The sequence below is a fragment of the Lissotriton vulgaris genome, chromosome 5 (genome assembly GCF_964263255.1).
Source record: "Lissotriton vulgaris chromosome 5, aLisVul1.2, whole genome shotgun sequence".
NCBI lineage: Eukaryota > Metazoa > Chordata > Amphibia > Caudata > Salamandridae > Lissotriton > Lissotriton vulgaris.
Window position 1 is genome coordinate 756,463,133 of NC_141693.1, and position 25,435 is coordinate 756,488,567.

A 25,435-nucleotide genomic window follows, 5' to 3' on the forward strand; every position below is an offset into this window, starting at 1 on the left:
CTGATGAGGCCCTGCTGACTTACAACGTCGACAGAGTACTCCAAGCTCTCCACAAATCTGTTTCCTTTTGGAACACGCTCCCTCTCTCCCTTATGGGGCGATTGGCGATCACCAAAATGGTGATGCTCCCCAGGATTTTATATGTATTGCAGAATGCCCTATGTCCATTGCCCCCCGAGTGTTTCGCACACTTGACTCGCTCCTTACCTCCCTGCTTTGGGCGGGCGGGCGCAGTAGAATAGCTTTACGCACAGTAACACGGTGTTGGGAAGTGGGAGGCCTTGAGGCCCCGAGATTTGACTTGTATTATTATGCAGCGCAGCTTCTCCCAGCCGCAAAGTGGTTTGCTGATGAGGAGAACTGGGAACTGGCACTGCTGGAAGGTACGGCGAATAAAAAGACACTGAGGGAGGCCTTGATGCAGGGTCGTGGCGCTGATAAAACTCTACCATATGTGGTGCGTCACACGGCAGGAATCTGGCAGCGATTTTTCGAGAAGGTACTAAGAAGGGTTCCGTTTCATAGGGAGCTCCCGGTGTGGATCTTGGCCCGGTACTCCGGTTGGAGGAGAACATGTCCTACCGAGAGTGGCGCTGTGGCGGATGTGAGACTCTGGCAGACCTCTACCCGGATGACTCTTTTGTGTCCTTTGAACGTTCCATGGAGTCTTTTGAGCTAAGTGGGGGACAATACCTCCACTACAGAAGCCTCCGGGACATAGCCAGAACAACGTGGGCCCAATACCCGGAAGCACCTCCACTCACCTGTACTCTCGACATTATCCTATCCTGTGGGAGAGGTAAACGGCTGATTTCCCTGCTCTACTCGGCCATGCGTCGAGACTCTGGCTGAGGGATGCTAGAGAATGGGCCCCAGCTGAAGAGACGTACATGCAACGCACTCGCAGAGATGGGAAGCTACAAGATGATCTGCTTGCTTGGAGGATGTTGTGCATGGAGGGGTTGGCAGATAATGAATTATTCACCCCGGCTGAGTCAGGGTCTGAGTGTGCTGGAGAGGGAGCCGAATTGGAGGGTTTGGGTCCGGTGTAGAAGCCCTACGCACACACGCGAATATTCCTTGGTACGCATAATTGTATACCCACCTGTGATACCCACAGGTCCTTACTGTATTATAATGACTGAGCCTTTGCTGGGCCTCGCATAAATGACCTGCTTCGTTAAATTCTGTACTAATGATGCCATACTTAGGGAGTTTGTTTCTTGTTAAATGTTAAACAGAATAAAAACAGAAAAATAGAAAATTAGCGAATACAAAGATAGTTCCATATCCTTAAAGCACAGCTGAACTTTTCCTTTCTACATGCTCTGATTCTACGCCGCCCATCCTCCGGGATGTGGGCCAAATATGGCTGTGTAATGTCCTGGGAACTGCATGTTATTAATTGTTGCATATAAGTGGTTTGGATGACCATGTAAACCTGTGCCTTCTTATAATTTCGCAATAAAAATATATTTTTTTAAAAAATGGTGATGAGATGGTTCTTATTACCTTCTTTATTCAAATGTACTGCCACTTAATTTTAGTACAGTTAAAGTAAGCTAAGACACATGCTTCCTATATGCATTGTTTTTTATGTAAAAGCCTACAACTGGAAGCATGATGTCCCTTTGACTTGGTGTCAGCACGTCCTTCTGACCACTGGACAGTACTGAAAAGACACTTGGTTTTACCTGTCTCTGCTGCGCTTTAATGCCTCTGTCTTTACCACTTGGAGTCCTAGTAGGAGCATATATATGTGCTGCACCTCGGGTCGTGGGCACAGAGTACAACTTAAGCTTGGAAACTTACTAAGAGTCATTCATAAACAGGTGCCTACAATCATTTGAGAGTTTTTGCGGCTGGGGTTGCACAGATTGCCATTGAAACAAAAAGCAATATACATTAGCTGAATTGCACTTTCCCATGCCCTCACAGTCTGTTACCATGTGACCTACGTTATATTATGTGCAGTTATAACAAGCTAAGCCAAGAACTGATGCATCACTCACAAAGCCAGACGCACAAGCATGAGTCTCACACTCATGAACCCCTATCACTGAAACTGCCTCCTGCTTTCATTCTGGCTGTTATTAATAGTTGAAGCAAACATAAGGAGATCGTGGCCTGAGCGCTGAAACTTTTCAGACACTCACCCCCAGGCACCATTTGATCTGGGTTTAACCCATCACCGTTCTATAGCTCACTTCGCCACCCCAGTTCAGACCTAGCCATATGCAAAACAGTCTTGACCCTGTTCCTCATGGGAACAGTCCAACCCGAACTGCCAAGCCATGTCTTCCCTGGACCGGAAACAAGCCTCCTGGGACCCATGTCGGGGTATTAATAGTTCAATGCCAACAAATGTTCCAGTCGCACTGCAGGTCTGGGGTACATTTTAATACCTGGAGGAAAACATTTGCTGCAGTCAGCACCATCTTGGAGAATTTGTTTAAAGTGTATCTTTTTAGAATTTTTCATTAATGACCTCAGTGATTTGCTCTTCTGTATTTAGTTACTTAATTTATTTCACTGTAAAGCCGTATTGCCTTGATTGCTACATTTGGTGGCGAAGACAGAAGCAAAGTGATCAACTTGCTCCCTGTTCCTCACATCTTGTCGCCACTGAATGACAAAATCACTTAACCAAGTGAAAGAAAATAACAGGCATAACAACATTATGGAGAAAGAAACAACCAGAATCCCCACTATTAGGCACAGTACTCCTAGTTGCCGCTTCTTTATTTACAAGAGTCAACCTTGGTCACCGTGTAGACAAACAGTTAACGGCATCAGACGCCGTCCAGATGAGACCCCAATAAACAAAATGTCGAAAGCCATTACATTCTTATGTTAGGGATCAAACGCAATAGAATGATGGACTAGTCACTTCATGGGCTAGATGCAACACAGCAACTAATCTGTTCAGCATACGCCCCAAACCTGGTTGTAGTGGGAAACTTCATTAAAGCACATTGTTTTATCTTTCCCCTAATGTTTTAAAATGGACTGAGAATGAAAATGTGGTTTTTTTTGGGGGTGTTACTGTTCACCGCAGGGAACAAGGTCACAATGCATGGTTTAAATTATAATTTGGGTTTAATAGGAATAAGTAACCTGGTTTATAAAATATTCTGTATAATCTTGGAAGAATCTAAGATTTAAATATATGGGACATCAAAAACTTAACTTTTAGGGCGCCTGTCAATTCTGTAAAATATTTTTGGAATTTTGACACTTGGTTATGAATGCATATGTGCTTATGATGCAGGAGAATGGATCAGAGGTTTCACAAATACAAAGGGGTGTCATGGACTTTCTATCTTGTATCATTGTCCTAACCCATTTGGTCTTTTAAAAAGAAGACCACTCACCCCTTTTTATATAGCACTTAGGAAAAGTGGTTTTCTCTTGGACTCTCACTGGGAGTAATTCATGTTGATGCCTTAAGCAGTCCTAACTGGCATGAACGTGAACAACCTGCAGTAGAACAGGGTATAAATAATAGTCAAGGAAGCTAAATATTTTACTCTGTGGTAGGGAGAAGTACTTCAATGTCAAGCAAAGTAGAACATTGGTTGTCTCTAGCTTCTGCAAAGTTCAACTGATGCTAGTCCTTTGAAGCCAGTAACTTGTACCATATGGATAGCGTAGAGGCCTTTAATGTAAGCACTGGGAAGATGCATTGGTAGAGTGGAAACTTTGCTGGTGGTTGCTCTCGCTGGGCTGGAGACAAGCCTATATTCCTGAACACTTTATGTCTGGGAGTAGTGGCTATTGGACTACCAGGTGAGAAGGGGAGCAGACCTGACCACTGGAAGACATGCCCAAGGCCCAGCTGACTGAAGATCTGCATGGATAGCAACAAAGTTCAGAGATCTTTGAAAAGCCTCAAGAGCCCTGTAGCCCAGAGATGTGGAGGTGCAGAGATAATTTCCTGAATCAGCATTCTTACGGTTCACATATCTGCCCTTTCCCAGTCATAAAGGAACCAAGAGCTATTGAAACCTCATGCCTTGACATGTCTGGAACGGTATCTGGAATCTACCAACCCAATTTAAAAACCATTTGAATAATCCTAACCCTTATGGTGCTGGAGATACTGTCATTTCAAGCTGTGTTTATACTTAAACCTAAGGTCTAATTCCATGGTGGTACTTTTGAATTCATGGATCCAGTGGGTGTTCCCTATATCACTGCTGGAAAATGTTGAGCAAAGGTGGCCATTTTTTTAGATTTTAGCACCTAAAGTTTTGTACCTTTGGGAACAGTATAGCGGATGCGGACACTGTACCACATAAACTCCACTTCCCATTACGACCAGTTTGGCTTTTAACATTTGAAAGTGACAGTGTTCCAACTGAACTCTGGTTACCAGATCCCCGATAGCAACTCAGCTGGTTAGTCAAACTCTTGGCACCTTAAAACAGCACCATTGATTCTACCAGGTGTGATCCTTGTTGGCTGGCTTGTTTTCTTTTGGTGAATGAGGGTTTTTTTTAAGCTGGAAATTCAACGGTGGTGCAGTCACAGAGCCAGAGACTAATGAATGGAGGGCCGAGGAAATCATAGCAAAGCTGCAAATTGTGCTCTTTTTTTTATTGCATCACTTTTTATAGTACGTTGTCTGACTTCCTTGTTTTCAAAGTGAATGCTATTGTGGTGCCATGATTTTGGGGTAAAATCTAAGAACTTCATTAGACAATCCAAGATATTTGGTATAACTGTACCCAGGAAATGCCTATACAATGGGATACTGTATTATTGAGTTATCATTCTGTGGTCCGCATCTCAGACTGGTGGATAACATAATACTGCATGTTTTCTCCTGCTCTGATTTCCAAAACTGAAAATGTGCAATATTTTCCCCACTAGATTTCCACTACGTTTTCACAGGCAAAAATCATACAGTAGAAAAACTGGCAAGGCATTCTAAGTTCCACAAAACACAGAATCCTGATGAAGTACAAATCTCCCCCACCACACCCACACCCTTTGAATCTGAGCATTTGCAACCACAAAAATGCTTGGTAACTCTGGCACCCGTCCTCTCTTCCCGTCTGTGACGCTCTTCATAGGTGTTTGTGTTGGAAGCAGCAGAAGAGTGAACGTGTTAATTTTTTTGTCAATCGAGTCAAATATTTTTCTGGCGCTGTCAGTTTGAGGATTGGGACTGTGGGATGGAGCACGGGAGGACATGTGTGCTGAGATATTTGGTGCATTGGTTATTTTCTGAGGGCTCTTTTGTGGGCAAGGTATGGTATACTCCTGTATCCGAGGGACCAACTGACTCAACTGGTGCACTTAAGACCTCCTGATCTTGCTGGGGACAGTGGCAATGGTCAACTGGTCAAATAAAACGGTCCCTCTGTTGCAAGAGTCTCCACCCATTTTATGGTGAGAGCTGCTTATGACCATGACACCAAGATAATAATAAATAAAATAACTGTTCAGTATTTCCATTATCATATACATTTATCACATTTTCATTTTTAAGTTCAACGCTCCCAACATGACTCGCATAGTCTCACTCTGTAGCTACTGTGCTCTGTTGTGTGTTTCAATGTCAGTTTCTAAATTAACAACCTGACAAAGCAGGTGGCTTTGCTGTATGGTGATTGGTCATGTTGGAAGCTATGTGGTATCAGCCACAATGTTTGAATACGCATGGGGCTTTGTCATTGGTTTGGCGGAATGCCACTTAAGGGGACTGTAATTCAATGGTGCTGTCTCCTGCACTATGCAGAAGGCAGCTTCCATACTCCAAAGCTTCTGAACCGTGCTAGCCTGGGTGCCGTGTCTGTGAGCTACTTGCTCGCAGTTTGCGAGCTACAAGTATCCCCCTTCATTACTGTGTACATTCATGGTCAGTCTTTTATGTCTGTCTATTCTCTGTGTGCATCATACGGTTTAGTCTACTGGAAAACTTGTTAATTAAAGGGAAGATCTCACTAGTTGACTGTGACAAGGCTGAAATCATGACACCCACTGGATCCGGCTATAATGCTGTGCTTTGAAGAATTTGTAGGTATAAAGGAGAGCAGGAATAAGCAGAGCAGAGAGTACAACAGGATCAGTTAAAAATATTAGTAATAACTTTTACTGTGTAAAACTTACAATAGGGTAGTTGAGCTTGTCACAAATGCAAGAAGCTACATTGAAACTATTCTTAAAGATGACCATGTGCATGTAATCCAGAATTCTTTGAATTTTAAGAATGTAGGCTGTATTTTAACGGAGAGCCTAGGGATTGAAAAGAATGGCACCTTTACTAGAATGGGTTCTGTACTTGAGAAACATACATTTAGAAGTGATATGGTGCAGAGAATATAGGCAAGTTATTTGTATTGGGCACGTCCAAAGCACGCTTGTCCACAAGTGGTTCCTTATGGTATCTGAGATATAGAGTCAGAGTCAAATACACTTTATTCGATTATTTTAAAATCATAAAAGTATGCTATACATTCATTTCTGATCACAACAAAAAAAAGAAATTATAAAATTCTTTAAAAACAGGAATTCGTTATGTACATATATATATATATATATATAGAAAACAAGACGAGGACTTTCAGGTATTTTCTGAAATTTTGTACAGATGCATTCCACAGCTTGGTGCCCACTACATTAGTGGTGTGCCAGAGTGGCCAATCCTTGTCAGAGAAAACCGGTCTGGTGGTCTCATGAAGCTAAACCCCACATCATTTACCCTGTGTCCAGTTTGTTCCAAGGCTTTATATGTTGATGCTTTAAAAATTGATTTGGATTTGATTTTGAACTTAGTTTAACTTTATTGCTGCCTTTTCTTTCAGGATGGCGGAACCTCGCTTTAACAATCCGTACTTTTGGCCACCGCCTCCTACCATGCCAAGCCAGGTAAGCCAGGTGTTTCCCTGCTCTTTCTCCGTCTCTTTCCTCGGAGATTTCTCTTGTTCCCTTATAATTGAGGCTTCGGGTTTCCATTACTACTGATTTTTAACATAGAAATAAAGACCGATTTCAATCAGTTTTCCTGTTGGCTTTTGTTATAAAAGAAAACATTTGAAAACTTCAGAAATTAGGATTTAAGTTAAGTATTTCTCTTTGTTCTCAGGTGAGTGCCAGATCAGTAGTTACTCCTATAGAGAGCACAGAGAGCTTAAAAACATGTATTATATTTCCTATTGTAGCCGATACAGCTGCAGAACTGCACATGTTCTACTACTGCCACACTAATGTTTGTTTACAGGCGATAACATGGTTTTAATTTATATGGTTACTTAGAGTACTAAAATACTAGCTATACCAATGTGTGAGTACAATTAGCAATTACATAAATGTGGAGATATACCTGTTGCGACTTGTTTTTTCATCCACCGATTAGGGATAGTTACCCTAAAATTGAAAGAATTTGATAAATGAGGATCAAAAATCCAATTTAACATTATAAAATCTTAAGACTGGCGCCTTACTTATTATGGCAGTGGGTGTTTGGTCCTTTTTTCATTTTTTATATGTGACATCAAGGACAACAAAAATCTGGAACCTGAGAATTGCAGACCTCTACTTACCCTATCTTAGTACCAACTGCGTCTGAACTTTCACTATTCATTGAGACGGTGGCCCAGTTGTGCTTACATCCTTGACTACCAATATCATGCATCCTTTTGACCTGCCTTCTACTGAAGACCAGCCTTTGACATTGTTTACACACATTTTGGCTAGGACGCAGCTGTCCTCATAGAGCGCTGTGACTCCGAATGTGATGGTATCCTGGTATAGTCTTGCATATAGATGTGCATATAGATATGTAGATTAGGCTTAACAATTTCAATATTCGAGTTGCTAAAATATAAGAAACAAAGCGTACAAAACAAAGGATTTGGGGAAAGAATGTATGGTTTGCCTCGATATGCGGTCATCAGTATTGGGAATGCCAAGGAATGACATCAGAAGGGCTGTAGTTAGAACCCTGAGCCTTGGGGATGCCTGGAGCTTTTCTACCTGCACCCTTAGTACCCACTGGCTTGGATATGTGCTGGTCTTGCAAAGTTAGGGTGCACACATTTGGCTTTGATTTACAGGTAGTGTCGACCCTTCTACTAATAGCTGGCTTCATGGCAGGTCCCCTTTCATATGGGCGGTAACATTAGTAGCTGCCTTCCAGATGGTAGACCACAGTAGGCAGTCTGTGAGCAAGGACACCTTTCAGCAGAAGACATTTATTTGTATAACCGTGTCTCAAAAGCAGGTGAAGGGATTCGTTTTTACAAGTTACAATTGATTATTCTGAATGTTATGATTTTTGGGAGAATGTTCCAAATTTGATACCAAAGCTAGAAAAAGCAGGTTTAGGGAGTATGTCAAGTCGTTTACTTAATCGTGTTGGTAGAGGGAAGGACTTGGCAGTCCCCTCTCTCCTTTCGTACTCCGTTCCCTCTAAAATCCCCTTTTTTCCTTTGTTTCTTTTGAACCCCCAGCTAAGTTACAACACCGCAACCATTTGCCAGGGAATGAGGAACAGGTTCCCCACAGACAACAATCTTTTAGGGGAAAAGTTGGAGCTGCAGGATCCCAATCTCCAGTTTTCGGTAAGAAACTGTCTCCTCTCATTTCAGAACCTGCGGTTAGGTATGAAGCGACGTGCGGCTAACATGGGCCGCTGGTCGTGTGCAGGAATGGTGGAAGATTTGGGACATGGTGCTGAGTTGCACAAACAAATTGTGATTATTGACAACAAAGCCAGACGCACAACAGTGGTACATATCACTGTGCTGCAGGTGACGCAGAGGAGACCAGCAGTGGGTCTGGTACCAAAGGTGGTCCAGCCCTGGTGTATCTCATACATTGGGTCACTTCCTTAACATATGGGTATATCAACTGACCCAGCCCATTAATAGAGATATGTGTAATTCTGTTTACAGTATGATGAAGTATGGCCACGAATGAATGCAGTGGCTTGTAAGACTTGGGAAGCTGGTTTGCTTCATCAAACAAATCCCACATTCTTATACATTCCAACTCAGAGAAAGATTACCATTTTTCTTTCCTCATCTACCTTTCCCTTATGTTGGGGAATACGGTTGCATGGGTGTCAGCTGTGGTAAAGCAGTCTTATTCTGCACATTGGTATCTTCGTTTTATGCTGCTACTGCACTCAACGTCCTAATCATCTTTGTATACAATCTATCATTTTTTACACCTGGTGACTTTGGGGGTTAATTTCTTGTGTGTATTATGGGGCATTCGTCCTGCCAATTCTCTCTGCCCTTCTTAATACCTGTGCTTTCACAATCAGGGTAGGACTAACACCTTTGGCATCTATTGCTAAATAAATTTCCATGCGGCTTGAGGTCCCTGTAGCTATTTTCTTTTCTACATCTCTAAATAACATTTTCTCTCACTAGGTTCTTCATGAATCTTTGCCCCTAGCTCTGTAGCCATCCACGACAAAACCTTTAGCAACTTTGGAAAAGGTGCTTGAAATGGAAAGGTGGAGCTGCCTGGTTCACACACTCTCCAACACTAAACTCTTTCATCAGACAAATAGCACTGCTCTACCTCATTTGCTTATCACCTGCAGAAAAAGACTCTTTAATCTGACCTCCATCTGAGTGGATTTCTGCCTTTCATATTCAAGAATTGTGCAGTCCTTTCTTGATCTCAACTTAAGTATGCACATTTTTCAGGCTATCTTTGGTATAGTGTATTTTCAACGTTGTGTTTTCCCTCAATTTCAGTGTGCAGCAGTTTGTAAAATAGTTGGCATTGGTTTTTGGATTTACATTTTTTCCAATCTTTTACATACTTTGCATATTCATGTTGAGCCCAAAAAATAGTTTAGAAGGCCTTTTTGAAGAAGAACCAAGTGGGTGTTTTCTTGTGGGCATTCTCTGTATCAGACTTCCATTGTCAATTGGAACCACGCACTCACCAGCGAGTGCCATTGGTTTGACTCCATCTTGAAATTTGTTTTCATCCTCACCTTCTTTTGGAAGATGGCTTTGAGAATTTTTTAAAACACAATGTTTCTTGGTGCAATGATCAGTTGATAATAAAGTGACCGAATTAAAAGATGCTGTGACTAGGACGTTCCATTCTAGCTATATTACCCACTGTGCGTCTTCCACGTTCTAATAGGAAACATATTTAATGTATACAATCTCTGTTAGTCACTAGTGGCTATCAAAAGAACTGTGGTTGGATAGTTTTCTTCTCCAACCTCTCGAGAATGAACGTTTGATTTTCCTATGGGAGTTGTCTAAGAACTGGGAGCTTCCATGATGATGTCAACTGATGAAGGGGTGTTTATAGTGAAGTACCTGGCCACAACTCTGAGATAACAGTACTCATTGAAATGGCAATACGATTTCATAATTTTAAAATTGAGGTCCAGTAATACACGACCTCTTGCCCAGAAATGGCAAATGGCATTAAATTGAAGCTCATGAGCCTCTTTTAATACGAGTTTATGCCATAACCTCATTTAGTGCAACCTACCCTAAATTAATTCAATGCATTTCCATTTCCCACTGCTGCGAAAGTTCTCAGTCCTCAAATGCCCTAGTATAGCGACATAACTTCCTGCCAAAGAAGGAATCACTTGGTCGGTCCCTACAACCTTCTTCAATGTCTTCAAGACTGCCAATTCAGAAGACTTCACCTTGCTTATTCTCTGAAGCAGACACGTTTCTCCTTCTACAAACGTCCATGTTTTCTTTGGAAGATGTGTTGGGGAACTCGTACCAGTCCTTGATTAAGGAAACTCCAGTTTGTAGAAGTTGATGGTATCCAGTCAAGAAGACATAATTAAATGAAATATCAGCACTGAAGGAATTCATTAAAGTCTGTATGTGAGATGTACAGCTTTCGCACGTCCATGACGTTTACCATCTGATAAAAGGGTGGATCATACAGAAAATATCATAGACCTCTGAAATAACTGTAACTGAATACTATAGTGTGAACACTTGTAACTGTTCAGACCAAAAAAGCTCCTGATATCTGTTGTGGGACAGCATCGGATTTGGTGACAGTACCACCGTTAAATTGTGCTCGTTGCACTAAGATCAGTGTGGACTTTGAAGCTGAGTTGCTCCATATGTGTTGTCACAGCAAATCATTCTGGCTTAGATACTGCCAGAACCCAGTAATCAAAGCTACACGAGTTCTTTTGAGGAGGTCAGCTAAGATTACGCGATTTGGGGTGGGAAGTCAGCAATAGGCAATAAGGGTAGCCAGTCCAAGGTTTAACCCTTTCGATGCTGATGACGAGCTCAGCTCGTCATCAGCCACGGGTGGCGTGTGCGGATGACGAGCTCAGCTCGTCATCTAACGTGGCTTTTGGAAAAAAGCCGCGTAGGGCAAAAATAACCGCCACAGCAATGCGGTTAAGAAACCTCCCACCAGAGTGTCCTGCTCAAAGTAAGATGTTTGGCATCACACCCATATGAATGGCAGTTGGTGAAGACAGATTGGTAAAGTGTTGAGGGAGGGGTTGTGTAGGCAATTTGACAAATCCTCCCAGCGACCACTCACTACTGGGCAAGGGAATAGATTCAAAAACTTGAAAGCTATGGTAGGCGTCCTGTTATAAGTATTCTATATGAAGCCACACATTAAAAGCTAGTAGGTGTGATGTTATTAAGAAAATGCTTGCGTTTTGCATAAGATGCATTCTGTTTGTGTCCGACTAATAATGCATAACACTGAAATTACATAGAACAGTGTTATTAGTGAGGCTGTTTGTATATAACAGAAGGAATAGCACCATGTCTGTAATAGGTATGGGTAAGATACATTTTTGAGTTACATGTTACCATCATGTATTATATGAAAAATAAATATATAAATGTAAATAACAATATATGAATGCAGTCTTTGAAAGCCGCTTGTATTAACAGTCTACTAAATACTCTGAAGTGCAAAATACATAGAAAATCATATTAACCACAACTGTTGTTACTATTTTGGTTAATAGGATATTGTAAATCATTCTAAATATATTTTTAATAAAGAAAATAGGTGTTCAAAATTAAAGAATAATAACCATGTACTATTAGCAATCTATATTAGTTTTGCAGGTAACATGTTAACCTCTTAAGTGCTTCGAACGTTCGGTGGCCGACGGCACCACTACCTCAGGAGTGCTGCCGTCGGCCGTTGAACATTCGAACCTAATAGCTGCAATGGAACGTCCAGCACTGGAGCTGGACGTTCCATGGCCGTTATGAGGTTAAAAGATTAGCAAGATTCATCTACATTATAATATTACATAAACCGTGTTAGTATGAATCTTTAAGAATAATAATTCCTAATCAGGGTGGTTTTGGAACAACTTGATAATATATGTTACTAATCGTAAGTGTATTGCAAGGTTTGGGTAAGGATAGGTTGTGGCAGATGATAGCATATTTCCTTTACCATCAACACTTGAGGAAGAAACATGCGCCCAATCAATTCAATTCATTATCTTTATTCGGTCTAATTAAAAATATACCATAAAAGTACATAACAAGTGTTACACATATCCATAATCTCATAAAACAATGAAGAATAATCTTATATTAGATTAAGAACAGTTAAAAACATAGGTACATAAAAAGCTTTAAGATTTCCACAGTGCATCAAATAGCTGTACTTAAAAAAGAGCAAAAAGTACAAATAACAATCACATTTCTTAAAGCAACAATACACTCATATGGAAGTTGGCCGGGGTTTAAAGAAATGTAGGGAGAAAAGTGGAGAGCGAAAACCTCTAAAAAGTGACCGCTATGCGCTCCTATTATCACCCCCACCCCCAAAAAAGACAAATATGACCAGAATATCTCTAGCAGAGTCCAGCTAGCACTGGGATGCCCGAGAGTAGCTACTCTCTTTACAAATGCTTATTAATAATAATAAAAATCACACCTACATTTCAAAGAATTAATCTATCATAGTTTTCCTGGTTCTAATGGCCGCTTTCAAAAAAGCGCAGACACAATAAACCATTTCAGGGGAACTTAGAAATTGTAAGTGGAGCAGAGCTATTGTACAGCGTCGAAATCCTAACTTGTGTAACAAAGGGATCAGAAAGTGCATGCGTACTAAGCTGTACAAATAACAAAAAAATTTAAAGTGCAAAAAGTATTTTGCAGAATGACTATCACAGGGACAGGTAGATATTGTATTTCCTTCTGCGTCTAAAATATTTTTAAATCAAAATAACCAATAAATTGACCCTGCTCTAAATCGGAAAAGAAGTGAACTTTCCCATCTTGGCAATTCTAGAGATAGCTACATAAGGGGTTCGCCTGTAAATAAGAGACTACAGTAGTTCAAGACAGAAGGTTTGGATAACTAATTTTCTATTCTTGAGACTGCGCAAAACTCCTTAGGAGTTTGGGAACACAACTAGGTTCAATGAACCATGAAGATAGACCCAGGGTTCCTAAAGTATCCAGAATGTAACTTAGCTAAGGTATAGAATAAGCCATGTCGAATATAGGCAGTCTAGTATAATGTCTTAGCATAGCTTAGCTGCTGGGTTCGTCCAAATACGGACCCATAATAAGAGTGGAACCAGTAGTACCTTGTCGACTATAAATTCCTGATTTAACGCAAAATGGGTAATAAGACTAGAGATGGACGGTGGTAAACTCTGCAACCGCCGCAAAAAGATGATTTTCCTCAGCCTGTAGGGAACAACATTTGCTAAAAATCCTCAAACTCCTGCACCAAACATAGCTGCGCTGATACACTGTGAGTTTAATTAACCTTCAATGGTGCTAGGACGGTCCCCCTAAGATCAGGTCTAGTAAGATTACAAACTGTGCGATCCGATTTACAAAGTTTAAGATTAGCTTGAGCAAGATGGGGATTCCATGACCCTGAGGAGCTAAAGGTTAACCCTAGATTCCAAAAGTTATCGACGCTCATTAATTCTTGCCCATTAGTACTGATTTTATTTATCCTTAATTTGCCCGGGCCACAAGACATAATGTGTGACTTAATATAGATAGTTTTTAATTCAGATTATGCTTAAAAGAAGCAAAACAGTCCACCTGATGTCTCGGTGCGTTTGGGGTGAGAGCTAACAATACAGCGTCATCCGCATACAGTAGTGCACAAATTGGGGTACCAGCTATTCTTGGGATATCTGAGTGAGATGAAGATACATGGGCTGTTAAGCCGTTAATATATTAAATAAATAATACAGTAGTGCAAATAATGTTGTGTCCAATTAAATCTATTATTGCACCATAAACTGTTCTATCATGTCTTATAATGATAAATTACTTGCATCTTTCCAATTCAAATTAGTTTGCTGAGAAGCAATGGCTATACATTGAGTTGCAACAGTGAGAATGGCTTTTAGAGATGCTCACAGATGTTATGCTCAGTAGACCCTTCATGCATCTGCCACCACACTGCCAACTATGTATCACAAGATACATAGTTGGCAGTGTTTTTTTGCAAACGTATGTGCAAACTTTTCGACAAATAAGCTGTGTCTGTTTTAACAATTTGAAATGATGTAGACACACTGCACCATAGCTGGTGTCTGCATTCCTCTGATGTTCATTAATATTTTCACTTTTAAAGGCTGCATGTTAAATAGTACACTATTTCCATGTCTGATAGAAAAGTTTTATGATCTGAAGAATGCATAGAGGACATCAACATCCTAGTTATACCTCTCTGTTGGCAAACCTTAAAAGCTGCTGATGTTAATCTAGGTCTTAGTCTACTTGTACCCGCTTTGCTGACTTCTTTCTGTAAATGCAGCAAACACTTGCTTGAAATGCTTCCCTCTTGATATGGGACTGAAATCTGTGCTGCTGTTATTGATGCTTTAGAGTAATGTGTCCTGTTACCACTCTAGCTGAGAACACCTGTCCACCAGAGAAGGCTTGTGATAAGTGACACTAGCCGCCAGGACATGTAGAGATAGTTTGGCTTCATGATTCAAAACACCCTTGTTGGGTCTTTAGTGAGGTGTCAGTGCTCACCTGTAGGGCAGTGTGGTTTATTAGCGCATTCTCTATATTTCATAGCAATCCGTTAGCTTTGTACTCCTCTTTTACTTCTTACACAATACGGGTATCTTGGTCTAATTAGGCAGACCATCATCGCTCAGCTAATCAATGCTAAATTGAGTAAAACTAAACCCCTACACCTACAGGCATTTCCTACTAGTGGAATACATACCCTGAGTGAATATATCAGAAGGTGCTGGGTTATGAACTTCAAACCCAATCAACTTGAAGATTTTTAAATATCCATGTTGAATGTATTAGGATATAGTCAGATGACTCAGTGCCAGACTTAAAAATTGCAATCCAGTTCTCTCTTTATTTGTGTGGGAGTCTATGATAGGGTAGCAAGTTTAATTTCCCAAACATTGGATTTCCTCCAAGCCTTTACAATCTGGGTTGTTACTACAGACCCTCATGAAATGTAATACTGAATGAGTTTATGTTTTTGCTTTCAATTTGATTTACAATCTTAACAAGTGCATTGCAGGTTGATTAAATTATGCAGATTTGATAGTGACCCACTTCTAACATTGTTTCACCAATAATTGTTTCATTGATAAGTATTTCTCATACCGAGAGATTGGAGAGCTCCTTCAGTAATTTTCTTTAATTAATAAATACATATTAGCTCTATTTGTTTCTTTGAGTACCACTTTAATTTTCAACTTGGTTACAATAGTAAAATAAGCAAGGTAACATTCCATAGTTATCCCATAAGATAAAGCTAAACACCTTGCAAATTTAGAGTGCCAGCCAATTGATGCAAAACAGGTTTGGGAACTATGGGTAATTCTCATTTAGGTGAATATTGTTAAAAGTGAAATTCATTGATCTGCCTGACAACTTAGTTCAGTTTTTCAAATATTTGTATTGTGCAGAAGTATTTAGTCGTTAGATTAGCTGAAAACTGTACACACCAAACCAGAAAAATGATTTTTAATAACCATTATGTGGTCAACGAAAATGAGTCTGTTACAACAGTGCTTAAAGAATTAGTCACAATATAGTTTGCTAACATTGTGTTGAGGGCAGTCGATGTGATTCACTTGGAAACCTTTGCATTTAAATGAGAAAATTATTCGTATTTTGGGATTGCATACTTTCATTAGACTCTTTGCATTGATACTACTAGCTGTAATATGATCCCAGCGTTCTTAACTATGTTTTGAGCACCTCTCTTGCGGATCTCAGTTACAAGCTGATAAAGAAATGACTCAGTTGTGATGTCCTTCTAATGCTTAAAGAGGAGATATTGAACTAGACCTGCTGTACATATCAACTTGGTGCACTCCAGCAACTGCAATCTGCTCACAAATATGCTTCAGATACCATCTAGGAAACTGAGGACAGTGAAATGCTTCTGGTAAAACGTTTTAACGACTAGCAAATATTCTAGTGACCTCCCCCACTGCTCGAAGATCGGAACGAGGTACCGACGGACAGAGCGGGGCCTCTATCACCGAGCAGTCGCCGGTTGAGGTGAGGCGTACTCCCACAGAAAGCTGGGAATGAAGATAATGTTCTCACCTACATACACATGAGAATCATGTCGGGTAGGGTGGTAACAAACCACTGATTTTTTTTTCTTTCACGCGCAAATCACTATGAACAAAACTCTACATTGATTGCTTTCCTTGCAGTAGCATTCTCAACAACCATTAGGTCCTGAAGAAAGCTGGGAAAGCTGCCATACGGCGGAAACATGTCAACCTCACTACTCGCCGGAAGATAGTAAATTTGTTACACACTATCAGGCGATCTATTTTTATCTTATGACATGTGGACAGTATTCAATAAACATATTTTTTTGTCCTCATAGTCATTTTTAACTGCACCTGTTTTTCATGAGCACTGCACTCCATCAGTTGTCTCATACCTTGAACAACTACTTTGGCTGAGAACACTGAGAGTATTTGGTCAGGTATCTATTTATGTTCGCCTCGGTCCAACATTTGGTTACATCTGACCTTCCTCTCATAGTCTTCCAAATGACGAAGTTCCGCCAAATGGGTGGGCTGATGGAGACTTCTCTCGAGCCAAGTATTGGGCAAGCTATCTGCATCTGGTGAACAGTTTCCTTGGAGCTGACAAGGTTGTTTTGTCATAGTAATAAACTGACCTTCTCCTGGTATCTGTGCTAGCAAATATTCTACCCGGTGATCAGCACTCTGTCCGGCAGTAGACTAAAGAAGTCTGTGTCAGAATTCTAAGCAAGCAAAACCTTTCAAGTAAGAGCTTTAGCGAGCAAGTTTTGTTAGTTAGCCGCTGTAAACATTTTCTGTATAAGCATGGGCTTCTGCATCATTGACAGGATGTACTGTAAGGCAAATTGGACATGTCCCAAAATATTGGTACCTCGAATGTCCAGTAGCAGAAGGGTAGGTTCAGTCTCATGTCAGAGCATGAAAGAGTGCAGGCATGAAAAAAGGCTGAAAACCTCATCAAATAGTACTACAGCATAGGCTTGTGAACTACAGATTCCTACGCTGTAGAAGCAAGTAGGCTGATAAGGGAGATTATCAGAAAAGATATTGAGGGTTGCAACCTGAAGCAAGAGTGTGACTCCTTGGGAACAGCATATACAACTATGTCAAAATTAAGCTTGCAGCTTTGTAAATATATTGTGTTCAAAAATGTCCAATTTAATGAAGTTGAGTTTATAGAACTGGTATATAATCAGTCCAAAAACGATACAGTTTATCAGTAAACAATTCATGAGCAGCCCCTTGTCCTAAGCACAGATTTAAGAGGAGCCTCAAATCTGCTCATGTGTTGATTGCTAATGAATTTCTGACCCTGCAGCCATCTCATGAGCTCGTGCAACTGTGTTTCGGATTGGTTCAACACACGTCTATGGTACCCCTAGCATTGCCCCCTAATCTACAATTTTTTGACAACTCCATTTGATTAATTTATGCTCCCCTAGTCTTGACTATTTCGAGTTAGACTTTGATCCTCTGGTTTGGAGATGTTTTAGAATGGGTTGTGTTGAATAGAACATAATGGCCGACTTGCCAGAGTGCAATTCGTGTTCCTAGAGCTGTTTCATGTCTCCGTCTTCTTTCTCCTCGGCAGCCAGCACCTAGAAAAAATTAGATTGACAGGACCAGTGCATACCTACTCTGTCCGTCACACCATCCATTCTGAAATCTCTTCCTTTATGTAATATGTTGATTACGGTTTAAAAAAATCATTACTTTCAATCAATAAAATCACAGTTAAAAAGTGAAAGACAAGGTGCATAGATCACAAATACATGAATTCACATGGCAAAATGTAACATTTAAGAATTTATGTTTACTCGATACAAATTCCAGCCAGTTTTGCAGTACAATAATTCGTTAAAATATCTGTCTCTGCTTCTGGGCACAAAGATTTTCAAATTAGCACGATTTTTTTCTTGTGAAAGAAAAGTCTCCCTTAGCAGCCACAAGCTTCCCTTTGCAGTTTTGATTTGTCTGCTATGATATCTGTGTCCGGAAACCGCTTATGGGGGTTATGTGGTAATATAGAAACACATGGCAATGTAAACCAAGGTCTTGCTGAGTCGGTCTCTCAAAGATGTTGCATTTCCACCCCTCCCTTCTTCTCAAGTTCTGTATCCTCCTTTCTCACCCTAACCCCTTAATTTATCAGAGGTTCTGGCTGTCGATAAGCAGTCACACAATTCATCACAGGCTCTTTCTTTTCTTCTTTTTATTCCAGTGTCAAACAGTTCATCACAGACTCTGTCTCTCTTTCCTGTAATGTCTGTCTTTTTTTTAACGCAAACTTTATTGCATTTTCAATTTCAAATATGCATTACGGGCATATGGTTTTCTTCAAGCTAAGTAGGACAGTATAGTAAAATCAATAACCTGTATAGAGCACGGTGGGTATAGACTCTAAGTCCATTTGCGAAGACGTTAATGCAATAAGAAAATGCCAGGAGTGTACAACGTAAGTAGCCCCCCACCCGGATCCCAAAACATACGAAAACCTTTGATATGTCACCCAAGAGCTGTCACTCCCAACAGGAAGGGGGAAAGTGTCTGTGCAAATGTAGTGCAGTATAGACATGGATTGAGCGGGAACCAGCGACGATAGAGCTTCTCTTCTGTTAACACAGACCCTCCAGGGCGCTGTCATTGTCGGACCAACTTGCAAACCTCACTGTGAGCCTGCGATATCTCCCGGTGTGGGTTTGTGTGCCTTAAAGCTTTCCACTGGCATTCCCATACCATGAAGAAGGGTGATTGCGAAGCCCCCTGTATTCTTCTCGTCTAAGGGGCAAACTCTCTGCTAGACCTCAACGATGACACACCTCCTGCCAATCTTCAATCATTGGGGAGAAGGCGCCTCGCCAGCAACAATCCTAGGTTCGTGAATCAAATTCCCACTTTGGAACCTCTAGGTCTCATGGGCAGTCCAAGTATACAGTGGTCAATGTTCTCCCAGCAGGTCTAGACTGTGACTTTACCCAGTGCTTTTGCAACTCCCGCCCAATAATCTGAGAGTTGGGAACAGGCCCACAGCTTGTGGAGCAAATATGTGCCCTCCACCCGGCAACAGGGGCATATCGAGGGAGCAGTGGGGTACATCACATTGATTTTGCGAGGTGTTAAGTATACCCGGTGTAGTATGGCAAGCTGAATAAATTAAGATCTCAAATTATGAGACTGTTTTTGGAGTTTGTCAACATACTCGCCTGTTCTTTGTATGGAAGTGCTCTGGAGAAGTCCAACTCACATCTCTCCTGCAAGGGTGAATGACGTCATGAGGTGGTCCTGGAGGCTTTTAAATAGCCATCACTAGTGCCAACCATGCCCCATAGTATGTAATGGCGTGAGTGATTCATGAGTCAATAGCTTATGGTAGTTCGCTGCCCAATGTTTACGCACATATATAAGAATACTGGCATGTGTGTGAAAAAGGGTACCTGGGAGGTTTTGTGTGTGTATGAAATCTGTGTGTGGCATAAGGGAACAATGTTTGAACAGGTCTCCCACCGTAGTAATCCCTTCCCTTTCCCATGGTTCGGTTCTTCTCCTCATCAAGGTGCCGGAGGCAGTGGGTAGGCCTTGCAAGGGTATAATGGGTGCGTAAGCACCCAAACCAAGGTATATTTAGCTAGCTTCCAGTACGTCAGAGCAATATGCAATAGTAACTTATGTGTTGGCAGTGTCGGGCATCAGGGCATAGCAGGCGGTGCATCTGGCCCCACTCCTGCTGGGCCACAGTAAGGTCCACTTCAGACAGGTTGTGACCTGCGAGCCAATAAGCCAACCATTGTAGTTGTCCGGCTATGCAATATTCCTTGAAGTCAGGGCCCGGCATCTCACCACCATCAGTTGGTAGTTGCAGCTTTGCTAGACTGATTCTGCGGCGCCCCTGCCCCATATTAGATCATTTAGGAGAGTGTTCCGTTGTCGGAAACATCTGTCAGTTATTATAATTGGTAGATTCACAAAGTGGTATAGGAGGAGCGGTAACATCACCATTTTGGCAAGTGCCAGCTGTCCGGTCACAGACAGGGGTAACGTAACCCAAAAGGCTGCATCTGATTTGAGAGCCGCCTTCGTACGTGAAAGATTGTCTTCCAATTGGTCAAGGCCAGCTCTATATATTTGAACCCCAAGGTACCGGAAGGTGCAAGGAACCACTGAGATTGCATAAGCACCAAAGTACAGGATGGGCTCTGCATATGTGCCTGCAAAAGAGTATGCACATGATTTGTCTGCATTTATGTGGAGGTCTGATAGGGTCCCGAAAGTGGATAACAACTGGGCCATCTCTGTCTGTGCCTCCCGAATATCTTTAAAATACAAAATCAGGTCATCCTCATAGAGCGATATTGTGTGGACTATATTGCCCAAGGGAACTCTTTTATTTCCTGCCTCCTGTCTAATTTGTTCTGCTATTGGTTCGACCATTACTATTTATTAAGCGCGAACGAATACCCGTAGGCGTCTCGGCGCTAAATCTTACTACGTGAATCTCCAGAAGGTGCCGCTATGAAATTATTGGTTAAAGAGCCAAGTCTTTAACTGTTAGCGAAAGAGCAAGAGTGTAGGACTTGTCCTAATTGACTGTGGCAGTGTATTCCATAGCTTGGGAGCAGAAACCAGAAAGCGGCGGTCGCCCCAGGAAACTGTTTTAGTGCGCGGCACCACTAGTTGATTCAAAGTAGTGGAACGGAGTTGTCTGGAGGGAATATAGGGAATCAGTTGGTCCTTAAGAAACTGCGGTCCTAGATTGTGGAGTGCTTTATAGACTATACATAGAGTCTTGAACTTAAACCGATTACGGATCGTCAGCCAGTGATAGTTCCTTATTATATCTGAGATTGGTTTGAATTTAGGTGTTCTGGAAAGGAGTCTGGCAGCCGCATTCTGTATGGTTTGCATTTTATTGGTCACACTGATCTGGGCATTTACAAATAGACTTCTACGAGTCCGAGGAGCAGGGGCAGTATAAAACAGCCTGACCCATCTTAGGTAGGCTTGAGGTATCCCAAATCAAATCAAAACTGTCAGCATAAAGTCACAATTTAATTAATCGAATGCCTGTCAGCTGTGTAATGAGAGACAACCAGCATGGGGGGGTATATATCCTTGGATGCATCGATTATCTGGAACAACTGCTGCATATTTAGCAAGGTATTTCAGCTAAGCTCAAGCCCGCATTGGTCTGTATGCATCAGCTGTGGGAGCAACAGAAGCAGTCTGCGGGCCAGTATCTTGCTAAGTTTTCCTTTCTTTTTTGGCAAAGAAAAGAGGAGGTCAAGAACTCAGGAGAAAGAGGGTGGTAACTCATTATTTAAAAAACTGCTGGTATAGAGCCTTATTTATATTTTCTTCTGCACCACCTACCGTGTTTTTATTTGCTTAGGTTTAGATTTGCGATTGCTCACCTCTTAGTCTCCTATCCCAGATGCACCTAAAGTGACTCCGATTTGGACTATATCCTTGTGATTCGAAAACGAATCAGTCAATGTTATATTTCCTGTTATTTTTCTTTCCTTTATACTATCTGCCTAGGAAGACTTTTCTTCTACCATTGCTTAAGTCTCTTTTACAAGGAAATGTAGATCAGCTTTATTTTATCTTCAGCTACTACAGTCTGGCTATATTTTTTTGATGGTGCCCAAGCTTTTACTGGCTGCTATTAGATTGAAGAACTTGGTGGGGAAATTATTTTATATTTTAGCTGATGTTTTATTGTGATTGTCTCTTTTTATCTGATTGCTCTTTTACATTTTATCTGATTGCCCTTTTACATGTTATATTTATTTTAACTTGTTTTCATAGGTTTTATGTGACCAGACACCTCTTTTTAATAATTAGAATGTTTATGCTTTGCTCTTTTATGGTTTTACATAAACCGAGTAAAGATTTACCATCAGTCAATCAATCTTGCTATGTATGTTATACTCTGTGGTTACTATCGATAACAGGCGGTAGGAGGACAACTCAGGCGGGGGGTTCCCGGATTTCAGTAGGGATGTAACTACTGCTTCTCTGGTGAAGGAGGGAAAAAGGCCTGTGTCAAGGAAGGAATTGCAAGTTTTTCCAGCTATGGGGTCAGTTGGGCGGAGTATGTAGAGTAACATTCCACTGGGAGTCCATTACTCTGCGGTGTTTTATTGCATGTCAGGTCCTTCAGGGCCCCTCTGATTTCATGATCTTTAACAAGAGCAGAGAGGTCCTCCCTAGCAGCCGCCTGCACCCTAGGAAGTCACGTCCCTTGAAGGAACCTCTTCAAATGATGCGGGTCAGGAAGGTGTTACCCAGATTATAACCCTGTGTAGTAATCTTGGAAAGCTGTGTTGATCTCAATTTACGTTGTCACTGAGTCCTTGGTCGGCGTGTCAACAGCTAAAATCGGTGTAGGCGAAAGGTTTGGACATATCAAGCTCCCACTCTATCTGCCTCCGCTTGTACCCTCTGTGTGTAGAGTTGATAATCTACTACTCTAAGGCGTTCCCGCAACTCTGCATACTGCACTCTAGCTTCCTATAACTGGGGCGCCACAGCTGCAGTATCAGACGCTGCTTTTTCAAGGTGTCCCAGGAAGCCTCTACTTAAAAAAAAAAAATCTTGATGCATCATTTTCCGAGCCCCCACCACAAAGTTAATGGCAGTGCCCTGAATCACCACCTTGAACGCCTCCCATTCTGCAATGGGGGAGAAAGCAATACCAGCGTTGGTCATGAAGTATGTATCTAGGATCGTCCTCAGGGTATCCCGAAATACAATGTCCTCCAACAGGCTAGGTTGGAGCCTCAATATGTGAATCGGAGCAGGTACCCAGCCCCATGCCAGTGACATTTTCAAGGGGTTATGATCCGATACGGTCTTACCCAGGTAGGTGGCATTGGTGAAAGTTGGTTGGAGATGTGCTGGGCAAAGGAATCTATCTAATCATGAGTGCAGTGCATGTGGGTGTGAATGAAGGAATATTCCCTCATTCCGACCCCACTATACATCAAACAATTCCCAGCCATCTACCCGTTGCTACGGCATTCTGGCTTGGCAGGTCCCCGGCAGCAGGCTGTCTGATCTATTATGTGTGACTTCCACCACAGCATTAAAATCTCCCCCTAACACCCAAGGGTAAGGAGCCCAGTTAGATAATACGGCAGACAGGTGTGTGTAAAAGGAGTTTTGCTCAGTATTAGTCCATAAATACACCCCAGCACAATCATCTGCTCATCCAGGTCTCCTTGCACTAACACATAACGACCCTGTGTGTCCACCCTTGAGACCTGCACCCCAAATGACACCCCATCTTGGAGCCTGATCGCTGCCCCCAAAACCCACCTTCTCCCAGAGTAGGCCCAAGTGTGACGAGATTGTGCAATTTAGTGGCCTCTGTCTCTGTGTCAACCAGACGTGTCTCGTGAAAAATAGTGATATGTCTGGTCCCTATGGAGTCGGGCTACTATTGTGTCTTTTTTTCTACGGAACCCATCCCAAGCACGATCCAGGTTATAAAGTTATATTGTTTAATGACCAACGCCATGTGCATGGAACTGCATACAGTATTGTATGTAGCACACCAAATAACAGTACCCCATCCACATTATAATAGGTGACACAATCAAACATAAAAAAACAGTCGCCAAATACTCGGTGCAGTGATTTGTGGTTGTTCGACTGCATTGTCCGTCTTGTTACCTCTGCTCCCCTTCTCTTCCACTGACCTTCTTTCCTCCATTTTTTTTTGTGTCCCTTCACTCTTCGCAGGGTCTGTTCATCCTCTTGTTTCCACACGGTCTTCCATTCATTCAAGACTAGCTGTCCCTTTGCATTGGCTTGTCTGTTCTTTCATTAAAGGCTCTCTCCATATTGCTTTCACCCAGTCGCTCTGCTAATCACATGCTCTTTTGTTCTGATTCTAAGAAATGTTGTAAAAACACAACAGAAGCCAATCTAAGTCTGCTGGTGGGTGCCTTTTGAAATAGTCCATTAACAAGAGTGCTCTGGTGGGTGGAAAGGGATATTTGGCCTTTTTTGGGCTTTTCTCTCTTCGCTCCTCCAGAAATTTCTGACAGCAGGAACATGGTGTTGAGTTGCTCCATGATCAGAACGTAAGTATTTCTCTAGATGAGAGAGGCAGCTTTCCTAGAAAAAAAGGGAAAACTAGCTGGGGGAGCCTCTTTCATGTACAGCCTTCCCTAACTAGTGAAAAGTGGCAGAGTTTTCGTGTTTACACCAAATAAACATGGTAAAAGAGCAAAGAAAGGAAACTGGCAGACTTATTCAAAGGGACAAATTCGCCAGTAAAAGCAGATGATCAGTAATTTATCTCCTCCAGTAAGCTTACACGTCTAAAATGATGGTCTTATTATCTTGGTAATCTGTTTATTCTTTTGATATTTACTTTTTCATGGTTCGTCTTGTTTTGCAGCTGGACAACCTGGTGCTGATCAATAAGATTAAGGAGCAACTGATGGCAGAGAAGATCCGGCCACCTCACCTCCCCCCTACATCCGTACCTTCCCAGCAGCCGCTGCTAGTGCCACCTTCTGAGACGAGCCAATCCGTCATGACTCTACAGAAGCTGCAGCAAGTTTCAGGACTACACTCGCAGTCTGTACCACAACCAGACGTGGCGTTGCATGCAAGGCCAGCTACTAGCACAGTTTCAGGTAACAATATATGGCGCGATGTCTGGGTGGGGTGTGCCTCCTATGTTTAGAATAGGCCATGCATTTGTGTGGGTTTTGAATATCAACCAGTGTCACCTACTATGAAGCACTCAATGGCACAATTTAGCCCTTTCCTAATAGTTACTAACTATGGCCTTTATTGAAAGTAAAGGTACAAGATTATAGCAAGGAAGTCTGCATGAGATCTGATGTCTCTTGATTCAGTAGCCAGTCATTGCCACTAGGCCTATTGCCCTCTGTGCCGCATTGCTAAATGTTGTCCTCTCTATATTTTGGGCTATCT

At 41.8% G+C, this 25,435-nt stretch overlaps 1 protein-coding gene across 10 annotated transcripts in view; it reads left to right on the forward strand.

Annotated features, from left to right (window-relative positions):
- ZNF362 (zinc finger protein 362) overlaps window positions 1-25,435 on the forward strand; it is a 215,980-nt gene that overhangs the window by 112,989 nt on the left and 77,556 nt on the right. For 6 of the 10 annotated variants that reach the window (XM_086922207.1, XM_086922208.1, XM_086922213.1 and 3 more), the window contains 3 exons: window positions 6,813-6,876; window positions 8,460-8,570; window positions 24,891-25,131. In XM_086922207.1, coding sequence (XP_086778333.1) covers window positions 6,814-6,876; window positions 8,460-8,570; window positions 24,891-25,131 — 415 coding nt within the window. In that variant the 5' untranslated portion in view covers window position 6,813. The remainder of the gene's footprint in view (window positions 1-6,812; window positions 6,877-8,459; window positions 8,571-24,890; window positions 25,132-25,435) is intronic. The other 4 variants (XM_086922210.1, XM_086922211.1, XM_086922206.1 and 1 more) reach the window with 1 other exon arrangement.